The 15,318-nt window shown below is 38.9% G+C and overlaps 1 protein-coding gene across 1 annotated transcript in view; it reads left to right on the forward strand.

Annotated features, from left to right (window-relative positions):
• Positions 1–15,318, forward strand: part of LOC106851576 (sodium channel protein type 5 subunit alpha-like) — a 33,718-nt gene that overhangs the window by 4,169 nt on the left and 14,231 nt on the right. Inside the window, exons 4-15 of the mRNA XM_088157117.1 lie at positions 846–974; positions 1,743–1,834; positions 2,544–2,747; positions 5,329–5,386; positions 6,055–6,196; positions 6,655–6,852; positions 8,072–8,251; positions 8,797–9,192; positions 9,909–10,035; positions 11,829–12,067; positions 12,412–12,612; positions 13,378–13,731. Coding sequence (XP_088013243.1) covers positions 846–974; positions 1,743–1,834; positions 2,544–2,747; positions 5,329–5,386; positions 6,055–6,196; positions 6,655–6,852; positions 8,072–8,251; positions 8,797–9,192; positions 9,909–10,035; positions 11,829–12,067; positions 12,412–12,612; positions 13,378–13,731 — 2,320 coding nt within the window. The remainder of the gene's footprint in view (positions 1–845; positions 975–1,742; positions 1,835–2,543; positions 2,748–5,328; positions 5,387–6,054; positions 6,197–6,654; positions 6,853–8,071; positions 8,252–8,796; positions 9,193–9,908; positions 10,036–11,828; positions 12,068–12,411; positions 12,613–13,377; positions 13,732–15,318) is intronic.

Here is a 15,318-nt window from a genome sequence, read left to right on the forward strand (position 1 = left end):
ACTGAAACAGCTTGGAATGGCAAACTCTCATGCAAGCAGGAGCAAGACTCTGCATGGTATTAAAATACACAACTCCAGAAGATGCTGAGGTGCTTCCCTACCTATGAGAGAGTTAAAGGTTGGATCAGAGTTGTATGTGCTGTTGGCATCAACTACCATTCAAATGCATCTCAAGCATAATTTCAGAATACTTCTTTCCAAATAAAAAGGGAAGCACTACATCCACATAATTTCTTAGTGCATTTGCTGACTACCAAATGAAAGCCTTTTGAATTCTGTAGGGATATTGCTGCCTTCTTCAAATTATAAGTGCACTCAGTTAAGTCCAGAAGAGCTTTTACTGATAATTTTCCATTAATAAGAATAATTGCCATCTTAAATTGAAAACCCTCTACTCTTGTATTCATCTAAGTGTTTTAAATACTCTGCACAGAAATGGTTGCTGTGTGCCCAAAGGAAATAACACAGCACATCACACTTCACTTGGATGTTTGAAACTGGAGGAAGATACAAATGTGGATCTTTATTTTAGTTAGTTACTGGGAGTTTGGTGTTTCTGAAATTATGGGGACTCACATGAAAGAATTTATAAAAAATTGACGAATGCCAAAAAGTGTGTGTGTCATAGGTTGCACATTAATAGCCATGTCCAGGTTGCAGTCAGCTGTTTCCATCTCCATGTGAGCCAGATGCTGATGGAATACACTGAAATCCAACAGAAATCTGTTGGTTCTCTCCAGCATTGTCTGAGTTGGCTGGCCCAGACATTAAATAATCTGACCGTACCTCTTCCATTGAGTGCTAACCCTCCTCTTTCCCTTTGGCTCTTTTCTCCCCCCTCTTAGATTTACTTTCACTGGCATTTACACTTTTGAATCATTGATCAAAATATTGGCAACAGGATTCTGTCTAAATGAATTCACTTTCCTTCGGGATCCCTGGAACTGGTTGGATTTCACCGTTATCGTCATGGCGTAAGTGGGGACAAATAAAATTTGGATTACCTGCCTCGACTCTCTGTTCTCATTGTTGTGATGCAAAAGGCTGTCTGTGGTTTATAAACCAACCCATGGCTCCTAAGTGCACCTGAAACTGTCTAGAACATTGACTTTTCCCCTTGTTTGGCACTCACTGTGTTACCATAACATTTTAGCCTTTCAAGAAGGGAATAGAGATGTGCAGAGCAATATATTCCCAGTGGTGGGTATGTATGAATGGATGTGTTTAGACTGGTGAAATGTAAAGGCTGGGCATAAATAGAGACTTTCTGACCACATGAATGAAAGTATAATTTTGCAGTTAGAGTGATGGGTATAGATAGGTATAGATAGTGGATTTAATTGCAACTTCATCTCCAAAAATCATAGTTAAAGCCTAATTTTCTGGTAATTAGCAAGCTTTTATATACTGGTTAAATGCAACTACAGAAAAGAGGTCAAACCAGTTCAGCCAGCATTTGTAAATTTATAATTTTGAGTGGTACCTTTGTATCTTAAATGAATGATATTTTAAGATGCTCACACAAAAGCAGCTGTGCACAAGCCAGGAGCCACCTCAGAGGGAAACTCTAATAATGAAGAAATGCATTTCTATTTTATATGTCTTCAGACAAATCTTTCATATGTAGTCTTTTAAATACTTAAAATACACTTGGAAAGATGGACATGCAAGAATGACCACTGTTCAAAACTGCCCTGTTAACTCTGTTCAACCACTTGGTTTTTCACATCTGGTCTTTACAGGTACGTGGGAGCATTTAGTGACTTGGGGAGTGTGTCAGTCCTCAGGACTTTCAGGGTTCTCAGAGCTTTAAAAACCATTTCAGTAGTCCCAGGTAAGAAATCTTACTTGCTGAGTATTTGTTCCTACTTACACCTCATTCTTTGCTTCATTCAAAATGTTGGCTTTTGCCTTTTTTCCCCCCCACATCTTTCACAATTTGCAGACACCGCTGAATTTGTGCACACAAAAAATGTCTCAGTTCATCTATCCCAGTCAGAATGAATCATGTTAGAAAGAATATTGAATATAGTTTGTTTTTTTCATTATGCTTTTAAAGATACTGTTCACAGTTTATAATGCCAGTTTTACAGAATGATGTGTGTGTTATGGTTCCACAGAAATAATTCTGGACATTGGAGGGACTTTACCAATAATGATCTTACATCATCAATCCATGCCAGGAAAGGTTCACATTGGATACTATCTTCACAAATTACCAGTGTTGGAAGTGTCATTTGAATTATGCATATTACTTTTCATAGATAAAGAAAACTAGACTATATCTGGTTTGTCATTTTTGTGTGACCATTTTTCAGGGATTAAAGGAACATTTAAAAATTGTAGGGTCAACGAAAGGAGTAAAGTGATGTTTCATAATAGTCACTCTCATCCTAAATATAATCGTATTACAAATATATTTGCCACATATTATCCTGTAATTCTTATACTTTGGCTTTTATACACTGTTTTAACTCTAATCGATTATGGTATTTGAATCTCAGTTCTTCATCCTGTTTTTCCTCTTTACATTGTATTTTTAGGGCTCAAGATCATTGTAGGAGCACTTATCCAGTCTGTTAAGAAACTTGCTAATGTGATGATCCTGACTGTTTTCTGCCTGAGTGTTTTTGCCCTCATAGGCCTCCAGCTTTTTAAGGGCAATCTCAGGCAAAAGTGTATCAGGAACACGACAGAGTTTTGTAATAAAACATGGGAAAGTTATGAAAAGTTTGTTAATGATTCAGGTAATTTTTTTCTCCTTAATTCTTCTTTAGATGATGCTATAGACATCTATGCATACATATATAAACACTGCTGTGAATTATGTTGATGTTTTGTTTGATATTTTGATGAGTAACTACCTGATAATGGCCTTCTGATTGCCAGAGCAGCATGCAGGCATCCAGGAATGCACTCCTTCCCTTCATTATAAGAAAAAGCACTCCCAAATTTTCCAGTAACATGCAGATCTGTTTTCCCAAATGATATGACAATAACTGAAACATGCATTAGCTCATTCTCTGTTGTAATTCCCCAAAGCTCACCTTATACTACAAGCTGCAGAGCCCATGCATCTTCATTTTCCTGCTCAGTGAGAACTGCTGCTCAGCTTGAAACAGAGGAATTTGTTCAAAAGTCAAATTACTTTCTCCTTGACGTCAAATATATCTTCTTTTATGTCTTATATAACATATATACAAATATGTTGCATGTTTACACCTTGGCTGACGCTGGTGATGGAACCATGGAGCAGAGACCTGAAAATGCATCAAAGCGTTCTCAGAGGAACAACTGTAAAATGATGCAGTTCAGAACAGCAAAGCAAAGCCTTGTTAAAGGAGAAGCTTCAATATATGTGAAAAAAAAAACCAAACAGATTCTAAATAATCAATGTCTGTGCCAGAAATATGAAGAAAGCTTCATCACTGAAGAATATCTCTCCCAGTGAGTTCAGACATAGCAACAGTGCACAGGAAGAGAAGAACTTTCCCAGGGAAACTCTCAAAATACATGAAAAGTCACCCAGAATTGCTGTTTGTCCACACACTGCGTGGGAGATTTGTTCAGACAGGATTTCTTCAATAATTTCAAAGTCCAGGGGAAGGAAGTGTAGAAAAGATTTTTGAGGAAAACCTTTTTTTCCCTTGTTCCTACCAAAAGACCACACATAAGAAGGAAGTAATTTACATGTACAGAATGCTGCAAAAATCACAATTGAAAGCAAACTTGAAAAAGAACCAGACAGTGACTAGAACACTGTAGCAGAGACCATAAATGTGACAAAGCTGGGCTAAAAATGCTGATTTTCTGTGCTGAAGAAAAAGAAGTAAAAAGATCTATATTTTAGTATATGCAGATATTGAAGCTGTATAAAGGCAATGGTGTGGAGAAAACAGAGCTCAAGAAATATAAAATCTGTGATGTTTCACAACCTTTGTGTTGTTCAAATCCAATGCCAAAAAGAATAGGAGAGCCCAGACAGGTTTAATGCATGATGACTTTCTTATAGGATTTAGGATATAGAGCCCTGTAAGCCCAGTTTTCTATAAAACTACTTTTATATATTTTTATAGACTCCTTTCATCCTGATTTTGTGGGAAGTTGCCATCTCCCAAATGGATAACTATATGTTATTATGATTCTCTGAAGTTCAATCACTGAATCTTCTTGAAAAAAACCCACTTTTTTTTTTTTTTTTTTTTCAGTTTGCAGGAGTGGAGCTGAGCAAAATTTCAGTGGGAAGTAGCCCAGATAGGGATTCATTCCTTTATAGGGTGTTTGTATGGTATGGCAAAGCTGATATCAAAGGTTCCTGGTGGTTCTGAATCGTGCTGACTTATCTGATGAGCACAGGAGATGTTTGAGAAGCACCAGGGAGACATGAGACTTCCCTTACATCTGGGATAATAAATCCGCATCTTAATGGAGATAATTAGCAATTAGCTGAAGCTTTTACTTTGATTCTGCTGATAACAGAGTAACTAATGCTAAGAGAAATAGGGGAAGAGTTCAAAAAGGGCACAGCTCCAGCATCCTAATGGATAAATCTGCATTTCTCAGCTAAGGGGGGTTAGGAGTTGCTGTTTGGCTCAGCAGTGGGGGATATTCACACAAGCAAAAACTCTTTCTTCCCCCTGAGAACCAGACTTTGTTTTTATTGCTCATTGGAAACAGAACTGGTCTATTCTACTCTTAGCAATGTTTGCACATGTTCTTGGAGAAGGGTAATTGCTGCAGGCCAGAACTCTGACAGTTTGTGCCAACATTTGCCAAATACTGGATTGGTTTAACATTTAGATTAGATGTTAGGGAGAAATTCTTTATTCAGAGAGTGGTGAGACCCTGGCACAGGGTGCCCAGAGAAGCTGTGGCTGACACCTGGATCCCTGGAAGTGTCCAAGGCCAGGCTGGACGGGGTTTGGAGCAACCTGGGATAGTGGGAGGTGTCCCTGCCCATGGCAGGAGGTTGGGATGAAATGAGTTTTACAGTCCCTTCCAACCCGAACCACTCTGGGATTCTGTGACTGTGTTTGAGCTTGTCTTCCAGTTGTCCATTTCCTTTATACAGATGTAGCCAAAGTGATAATACCTTTAAAAATTCTGCATTAAAGGACTGCCTTCCATCTGAAACTTGAGCACACACATATGCATGTTTATAAATGAGGCCAGGGCATCCTGCAATCTGGTGCAGTTAATGTGAGCACAGGAAACCTGTGCACTAGCTCTTACAGGTCACTGGTTGCTCATCACTACTCATATTAAATGATAGAGGATTCAGGCTAAAAAGTGCTCTGGGTTTAATTTTTCCCCCCTTTTTTTTAATAGATGACTTTGCTAGGAAAAATGGTACAGTGGATATTTTGCTGTGTGGTCCTGGTGCTGGGTGAGTGCACTTAAGATTATTTCTTCCTTGAAAGTTTTCTCTGCCTCAGTGCTCCTATATTTGCTCAGTCATGTGAGACAAAAGCAGAAATTCCATTCTTTCTCTGAATGCAGAAATAGGAACACAGAAAACAAAGTATAGAAAACACTCAGATAATTTAAGTCTTGTAGGGAATGAAGTATGAGCTTGCAGTTGTCTTATTCAGGTCTAATTAGTCTTTTAGACTTCCTTGGAGTGTTGTCTTCCTCTTTCCAATGGATGTATGAGAGAAAATACGAAAGATCTGGGATATAACACAGGACAGACACGCCTCTCTGTGAAGGCTCATGAGTATTAAACTGGAGAAACAAAATTCAGATTTTGGAGAGCAGGTTTGGGCAAGAGGGAGATGTGACTGCTTTGCAGTGAGGGGCAGGGGATGAGGATTGGTGATGAGGGGGCTCTCCTGGGATGGTGGTCTACTCCCACATGTCTTCTTCCTTTGTTTCTGGATTGTGGATGCTGCTTTTTCCATCCCTCCTTCCAGCCAACATTACCTGGAGTAGAAAGTTGTTTTGCACTGTAATGAACAGCAGAGCTGAAACATAACCAGAACTCTAACATAAAGCTGAAGTTTTCCTTGAAATCTGCACATTTATAAGAGCTCCACTTTTTGTTATTAATTTTAGAGACTGTCCTCCTGGCTATAAATGCTGTAAAATTGGGCCAAATCCCGATTATGGTTTCACCAGTTTTGATACATTTGGCTGGGCTTTTCTTTCCTTATTCCGCCTGATGACCCAGGACTGCTGGGAGCGTCTGTACCAACAGGTAACAGCTTTGTGCATGGTTCAGAATCTTCAGGTCTTAATTAGCTGAAGTAGAAAATGTGTAGAGAGGACAAGAAACCTCAAATAAAAGCAACAGCTGCAAGCCATCCAGCCCACGTCTTCCCTGTGACTCCTAGAAAAGGGATGCTGAAGTGTTTCCCTGTCTTTTCACCCTGCTCTTGGAAAAAAATCCTAAAAGGGTTCTGTATTGTCCTTCAAAAATATAAAAATGCCTCCTTGATTGTCTTCATGGGATGTACAATCAATGATTCACATGTGAGTGTATAGGAGGAGGGAGGAAGACAGTGAAGAATAGCAAAGAAATTTCTAATTCCACTTAAGCTTCCTGAAGCATTGTGTCTAGGAAGCTCAGTGCTTTTAAAGAATTTCAGGGACACATTGAAAGCCTACTTGGTATTTTTTGTGGTAATGTTTGTCTCTGGGGTGTGTTGCTTGCAGACCCTCAGAGCTTCTGGGAAGGTGTATGTAGTCTTCTTCATGATGGTCATCTTTCTGGGCTCATTTTATCTAGTCAACTTGATTCTGGCTGTAGTAACCATGGCATATGAGGACCAGAACAAAGCCACCATTGCTGAAACTGAGGCAAAGGAAAGGAAATTTCGGGAAGCTATGGAACTACTGCAGAAGGAGCAAGAGGTACTTAAATTATTCGCTTGCAGTACACATTTCTTAAAGGTTAGCAGAGATTTGTAGGTGTGTAGTTAGGAATTTCACTGTTAATTTGGACTTCTTTTAGAAAAAAGGTGTTACACAGTGTCTATGTACTGGAACACATCCTTTGCCTGTTGTAAAGTCTTGTTTTGTAGGACACAGAGTGAAGGGCCTTGGGGTGAGAAGTGGCTGGAAGATATTTTTGGTCACATAGCATGGTTTAGGTTTGGAAGGGACCTTAAAGATCATCTCATTCCAAGCCCCTGCCATGGCCAGGGACACCTTCCACTAGACCAAGCTGCTCGGAGCCCCATCCAGACCTAAGAAAAAACATCACTCCCTGTGTACAGCTGTAGATAAAAACCACTCATGGAAATAGGAGCAAGTGATAACATTGAAATTAGCAGAACAATTCCATGTTCAGCTGTGTATGTTTCCTGTGAAACAACGACTTATTCTGGTTAAAAAGCATTAGAGGTGATGTTATTTTAAGACAAGCAGTATTTTTAAATCTGGAAAACATAAAATTCCATCAATCAGCAGCTTCCAAAAGAACATGTAGTTGTTTTTAAATTATTTTTTATTCTACTTCGTCATTTGGGCAGCTGAACAAAGAAACATGCAGTAATTCTGCTGCATTAACATCTGAGCCAAAACCTATTGTAGTTGAACGAAAAATCTCTTGGTAACATAAATAACATAGAAACTTCTGGAAAAAGATACTCCTGCAGTTTTAAAATATCACCCTAAAATCAGCAGGGAAAGGAAAATCATCCACACTGTGAATATAGTCCCAAGGATCCCAAATGAAATGAAAGAATTTTATTATGGTTCAAACATTTATTTTGGGGAAAGGATATATTCTACTGCATTATTTTCAAACTGAGAATTTTTATTGTAAGTAAATTTGCCATATGGAGGAGTAGGAGCTATAATGTGATTATTTTGCCTCTAGCAGGCCCTGTACATGTGATCCTATAACACACTGCAAATAGCAAATTGTTCAGTGCTCCATATGTTGGGGAAATTCTCTCCTCTTTCTTTTAGTATTATCACATATTTGAAGATTTTTAACGAGTTTGTGAAACACAAATTGTTAACAGGAAATAATAATATTGAGCACATAAGTTTTTTCTTTCTGGTTTTATTCTAAGCACCCAGCAAAAATATAAAAATATAAATAATTTTTTTTTTTTTATTTCAGTCATTGGGTATTAAAGGGATTGATATCCTGTCACTTAGCTCCTTTGAAGCCTCTTCTCTGTCACCCAAAGAAATCAAAGAAAGGAGCAATAGGAAAAAGAAAAGTAAGTCACTGGGGAGAGAAGATAAGGAGGAAGAAGAACTCCCCAAGTCACAGCTCCCAGACAGTCAACGAAAGTTGGTAATCTATTATCTGAATCTGAGATCCTTACAGCTTTTCTAACTTTAATTTAAAATTAATGGCTTGAAAGCATAAGCAAAATCCCATTATAAACACAGATCACCGTTAAGTTTTTAAAATAAACAAATTTTGGGATAAAGACGAATTAGATGTAAAAATTAGTTTGAAAAGGGAGTATTATAAATGAAGGATGAAAGCAAAGTTAAAATAGTTGAATAAATAGTTAAATAATTTTTCTATAACAACGAGAAATAAAAAGAAGTTAATGACTACCAGAATTTAGCTTTTATACCGTTATCCTCTGTGAAAAATTTCATAGTAAAACTGTAAGTATAAAGCTTATCTCAAAAATAGCTGGCACAGCTCATAAAGTTTTATTATCTGCCGTTGAGAATCTAAAACACAATCCTTCCCGAAAAATCTAAATCAAATAAGAGTTTTGGACTTGCAGCAAATGTTATGAAGCTCTGGTAATTTACAGCCTCCCCAGATTTCCTCTATGATGTTTTGCTGTTCTCTCTGCTTTGCTTTTCCTGGGCTCCCAGTCTCTCCTGGGCCTGGCGTACGGCCCCAACGCCCAGCGCCGCCTGAGCCACGGGAGCGTCTTCAACTTCCAAATCCCCGCCGTGGAGCTGGACTCCAGCGCGGATGGCGGCGCCGAGGACACCGTGGGTGTCACCGGGGGACACAAACCCCGGTGCCAGTCGCTGTCAGGAGCACCCACAGCGAGACGCCCCAGCCTGCAAAGCCAACGGGGGCACAGCTCCCACCCCGCCACCCCGAACTGTGCGCGGAGCGGCAAGGGCGGCGGCGTGGAAGAGCACCTTGGGGTGGCTTTGGGGCCGGGAGGAGGGAGCAGCAGGGTGCACAGCCAAGATGCCGTGTCCTCTGAAGGAGCCGTGCTTCCACCCGTCATGGAAGACTTGGGAAAGGGGGATGTGGTAAGGGAAAAGGTCGTATTTTAAGTATATATGTTTTATATGGTGGTTTATCGATCAGAGGCAGGGTTGGGGTTTTTTTTTGTTGTTTGAAGGGTTTCACCTCAATGGCAGTGATGTGAACTCAAGCATACTGATGTGGGAATTTTTCAGTTGTCTGTAGAAACCGGTTTTGAATAGTTTGATACGTCCTGAAAATTGGATTTTGGCCTTCCTTATGTTTCGGCTATTCCTTAATTGTACTAACATAGTTTGAAAGGTTCCTAGTGCTGAAATTACAAGTCACCCAAGAGTCTTTTCATCCTAAATGCTGCCCAGGGGTGTAATTTTGAATAATACCGGTGATTATTTTTTTTTCTGTTCATAGCCCCTTTAGCATCATGAAGCAGCTTTGCCTGTAAGTTCCCCAATTTCCCCTATTTATCCTTCACCTCTCTCCTATTCCATTAGTCTCTTGAATAATTCCTAGGCCTATTTCCCCTCATACACTCCTTTCCAAGGCTGTGCTTGCCTCATGTTACATGCTTGCAGGATTCATTCACTGCAGCCCCGTAACAGAGTAGGACCTTCAATCTCGCCATCTATTACATCTTGTAAAAATGTACATTTATTTGGCTGCATGTCATTGTTCCTATTAACTCTCGCAGTTACCCATCATCACATCCTGGCTCATTTCACTCCTGTGGTATCTCCCTAATCGTGTTTACTTCTCTGAGCAGCCAGCTGTGCACGATGAGAGCAGCATGATGCATTTACCTCCTCATCTGTCAGCGGAGTACTTTAATGAGGCTTTTCAGAGACAAAGGGCAGCAAGTGTAGTCAGCATAATTACCAGTGTCTTGGAAGGTAAGTGGTTCCTCATTAAGTTTATTTCAACCCTAAAGTAATGCTGTCATGAAAGAACAAAACATATTTCTTAAAGGTTAGCAGAGATTTGTAGGCGTGTAGTTAGGAATTTCATTGTTAATTTGGACTTAGAAAAAAAGGTGTTACACAGTGTCTATGTACTGGAGCACATCTTTGCCTACTGTAAAAACTTATTTTTTAGGACAGAGGGTGAAGGGGTTGGGTAAGACTGGGTGGGACATATTTCTGATCATCTTTCCTGCAGGTCTGGGACACTGTTTTCTCCTCCCGATCCTCTGATTTCTGTTGTGACAGTGGCAGAATTCAGAGGATTCACAGGCATGCAGAATTCAACAATTAATAAGATTATGCAAGTAAAATTAGCTGTGGTAATTCTTGGATATTGAATACTAAACTTCACAATTTTATTCCTTTAATTCACCTTCCCATGTGAATTTTTGGTGGGAGTTAATCAGTGACAATTATTCTGATGACTGATAGTTTTGTTCCAGATCTTGCTGAAAATTTTCAGTCCATATATTCAGGATGATGCACTTTTGTTTGGTTTTGGCCCTTTTGAGGAACCCTACCACCAGTTCTTGGATACAAGAATGGGATTGAACAGGAGGGTGCCTGTGGCAGGAAGGTCCCTTTCCTTAATTTTTAAAAAGTCTTTTTTTTCCTGGGAGAATTATGGTTGCAACACATCCAGTTGAGCTTTTCCTTGCAGTGTAATTCATCAAAAATCTGAGTTTTATTGCACAGTTTCAGCTGCAACCTGGGGTGGAACAGAACTTGTAGCTCTAGTGGAAGACAAGAGCTAGACCTGGAGTAAGGATTGAGTCAAAGTGATCACTCTGGAATAAGTGGTGTAGGGTGCAGGTGTAGGTGTTGTGCCTGGGGGAGAAGAAATTAAAATTAAACAGAGGGAAGAAGTAAGGAGGAGTCCAATTAAGAAAAGGATATGAGTCAGATCCAGCTCATTTATTCCTGAAAAGCTTCCAGGTCCTTGAAAACCAGATGAGTAATTCCTACTGTGCTTGTTTTTAAAGCTAGTTCCAGTTGGTCAATGAATTTGCATAGGACTTACTTAAGATGGGTCAAAAGTATTTTGAAGGGCTCATTAATATTAATGGTGAAGAAAGAAAAGATATGAGATTTAGATTTGATTAAAAGGATGAAAACAACAAAGACAAAATGGCTTCTGTCCCAAGTTCTACTTGTGGAAAATGGAGATGAGTTGAACTTGCATTAGCTGGGAAATGGTGGGCGTGGCATTTCCCATAGAAGAGCCAAATGCCAAATTTCAGGCAATTTGGATTTGCCAAAGTCAGAATTCCCATGTCTACCGTTAATTCTTTAAACTGCCTTGGGTTCAAGAGAGACAAAAAGTTGTTGGGTGTGACAGGGCCCCATGTGAGGACAAGGTGGGAAATGCTGCAGCTGCTCCATTGTCCTGCAGTAGAGCTTGAGAAGCTGTGGGGAGGCCTCTGCATCACAAATATCTGCATTGTCAGAAGGTTGTAGCACCAGTCTGAGACAAATAAAACCCTTTCCAAAGGCTTTTGAAGGAAGTGCTCACGAAAGAATTTGGAATCCAATTTTCTCTGCATTTTTATTTTCACGTTTATCAGCTGATTTAAGATCTACATGAGTAGTAAAAAGTGTAGGAAGGCTCTGTGAGAGATGAGAGATTTCCTTTTTCTTCTCTGGTCTTTTGAATGCTTGAAGTTGCTATTTCACCATCTTGCTCAGTGATAACTAACGATAGAAGGATTTTCTTCTTCATTTAGAACACGAAGAAGCTCAGCAGAAATGCCCACCACGCCTGAAGAACTTTGCTTTAAAGTATCTAATTTGGGACTGTTGCCCACTTTGGTTGAGACTCAAGGAAAAAGTGGCTGCTTTTATAAAGGATCCTTTTTTTGATCTCACCATCACGATTTGCATTGTGATGAACACTTTGTTCATGGCACTGGAGCACAATAATATGTCACCTACTTTTAAATTCATGCTTAAAATAGGCAACTTGGTAAGCAAGTTCTCAGCTATGTGGCTTTTTACAGGATTAATTAATTGGTTGATGTGTGTTTTCACTCTAAACATAAAAAGTAACAGTTAAAATTAAAAATTAGCAAACTCTGCATTTATATACTTTGTTTCTAATAGAAATGATTCCCAGATTTTTTTATACACTTTGGCATGCTTCTGAGAAGGCAAAAAAAAAATCCTCCCTTTTTAATTAAAAGTGTCTTAGGACTTGATAAACATGGATTTTATTAACCTGTCCGTGAATGTTATTTGAGGGAACATGACCTATAGATAAGACAAATTATTGGCTACTTTCAGGCTGATGCTACTGTTTCTTTGTCACAGGTTTTTACAGGAATCTTCATTGCAGAAATGATCTTAAAAGTCATCGCTCTAGATCCCTATTACTATTTTCAGCAGCCCTGGAATATTTTTGACAGTGTCATTGTCACACTGAGTTTAATTGAACTGAGTTTCCCCAAAAACAAAAACAAGAAGGAAAGTCAAAAAGGAGGAACCCTGTCAATTTTACGATCCTTCAGACTGGTAATGCTTCACGCATGCTCAGTTGTATGAAACTTTATCTTGTGAATTTAATAGAGAATACTTCTGCAGTTAGGAGGCAAGAATTTTTTTTTTATCCCAATTATTTTTATTACTTCGTCTTGGCTTTAAGAAACACACTCACTCCTTGTAACATTAGAGCCAGAGTTTAAGAAGTATATTCATTTTGAATTCACTGAGAAATATTCAAAGGAAAAAATATTCCAGAAGGGACATGTTATAAAACTGATTCAGATAATTAAAAACTAGCACAGGAAATAAGGGAAAAAGTGTCAGAGTACAGACAGAAATAAACAATGTTTAAAGAGAGATGTGAAATTTTGTAAAGATATCCACTTTGTATGCTGGGGGCTGATTTAAATTGCTTTATTAAAATATAGACTCTTTTCATAGTGCGACAGCAGCAGTCCCTGAACTTTTGTTCCTTTGTTTTACATGTAAATTAGGCACCATTATCTACATCAAGAGCATTGCATGGACACCTGCCTGGGTGGGCCAAGCATTTATCAGGGTCTCAAGTTAGACTGGTCCTTTACAAGGTGATTAGTTTATGTCTGCAGTGTTACCCAGTCAGAAGAAAAAGAAAAACAACCTATAAATACTTTTTAAAAATTATTAATGTGCCAAAGATGTTGCATTGCTGGAATAGTTCAGAATATCAGTGATTTGGTTATTGTAGGATTTGCATGGTGCAAAGATGAGTTATCTCTAACGATGTCTAACACTATGTTTTATGTTGCTACACAGCTGAGGGTCTTCAAACTGGCAAAGTCCTGGCCAACTTTAAACACTCTAATTAAAATAATTTGTAACTCCCTGGGAGCACTGAGTAATCTGACCCTCGTCCTGGCAATCATCATTTTCATTTTTGCTATAGTAGGGGTGCAACTTTTTGGGAGAAGTTATGCGCTCAACTGCACTAAAATAGCCAAAGACTGCAAGCCACGCTGGCACATGAAGGACTTTTTCCATTCATTCCTCGTCATTTTCCGAATTCTGTGTGGAGAATGGATTGAGACCATGTGGGACTGCATGGTGGTGGCTGAACCATCACTGTGTCTTGTTGTCTTTCTGCTGGTCATGGTGATGGGAAATTTAGTGGTAAGTTTCGCAATGTGCTCTTCTCTTCATCCTGCCTGTGGTGGACTCCAGTTAATGGCTGTTCTGACAACAAAAGGTAGCTTCCCTAAAAACGGGTGGGAAAGTTGCCTGTGTATGTTATAGTCTGCAAAATCCTCTTTTTCCTTTCACCTTTGGGCCATTGTCTGTATTTTCCCATTTTGTGAGCTTTGCACACGGCATCACTTGACCTTTTCATGTGGCAATGTGACGAGAAATGCCTTTGCAGTAAATACACTGCATCTTCACATCTTGGGATTTGGATGTAAATAATCAGTGAGGCTTATGGCTTGCCTGCTTGAATTAATTAGACCAAGTGCTTAAGTCTTCTCTAAATAAATTTTATTTATTTTTTTAAGACCTCATGCAAGTACTGAATTCTTTATCAGCAAATGGCAGAATCTACAGTGCTACCACAGAAATCAGTATTATTTTTCAGGCATCTCAAAATACATTTATATCCAAGAGCTAAATCTTGCAATGGCATAATCTACACAGTCTCAACACACTGTGCTGGGACATAAGGGACAGCCTGCCTTTCTTGTGCCCAGATCATTAATATTTTCTTTTAGTGTCTTTGTTCCTCATGTCCTTCATTCATATATCATACTTCTCTTAATTGTAAAAAAAATTTTGAACATATTTAACTCTAGGCAGACCTATATGGGAAATCTCTGCTCTGTGGCTGATTTCTAAATACGTATTTAATGTCCTGCCTGTTCCACACTGCAAGAATTTATGTCAGAGATGCAATGCTCTGAGTGAGACTTATATAATGTTAACTGTCAAACAATGAAGTGTTCAGACCCATTTTTTCCTCCAGGCTTTCTTATGGTCCAAGGAAGCAGAGAGAGGTATCTGGGACTGAGATTTATTCCAGCCTAAAGCCAATAACTAAGACAGATGGGATGAATTGATCTCTGGAGAGCTGATACTCTCCACTGCCTGTGGATGGCTCAGAGTGTTATCTGCCCAGTTCTGCCATGATAAAAGTTAAGATACACAGATCCCATTAGAAACCAAAATACTAGTGAAAACATTAAGTTCTCATATTCCCTTAAGAGCAAGCAAACAAAAAAATATGGAGGTTTAAATTTTTTTTTTATTTGAAGGAAAAAATGAGCTTCTTTTGGTTTTGATTTTTGTGATAATGTGGAAGATTTGAGGAAGTTTCTGGGCCTGAATCTGATCTCACGGAATTTTGGAAGTAACTCCACAGAGGCCCGATTTAATTCCAATTTGAAAAATGAAGAGGCAACTATTAAACTGACAGGATATGAGTCTATGTTACTACTTTAACCTTTGAAAAGTTGCTTTTGCCAAATAACGCATTTGGCACACGGATCTGTTTTCTCTTGTAGTTTAAATTACGTTTTTTGAGAAGAGAGGAATGGGAACATTGAAATTTCTGATAGAGAAGTGGATTTCATCAACCACAATGTGATCAGTCACTGCCATTTCCTTATCACCTTGTTTTGGTTTGCTCAGGAGAGACTGAACTTTGGTAGCATCTGTGTTCTTCAAAACTAGAATTCAGATTTTCGAATGTTAGTCTCCGGACTTGAATTT

The sequence above is a fragment of the Sturnus vulgaris genome, chromosome 1 (assembly GCF_052056855.1).
Source record: "Sturnus vulgaris isolate bStuVul1 chromosome 1, bStuVul1.hap1, whole genome shotgun sequence".
Taxonomy (NCBI): domain Eukaryota; kingdom Metazoa; phylum Chordata; class Aves; order Passeriformes; family Sturnidae; genus Sturnus; species Sturnus vulgaris.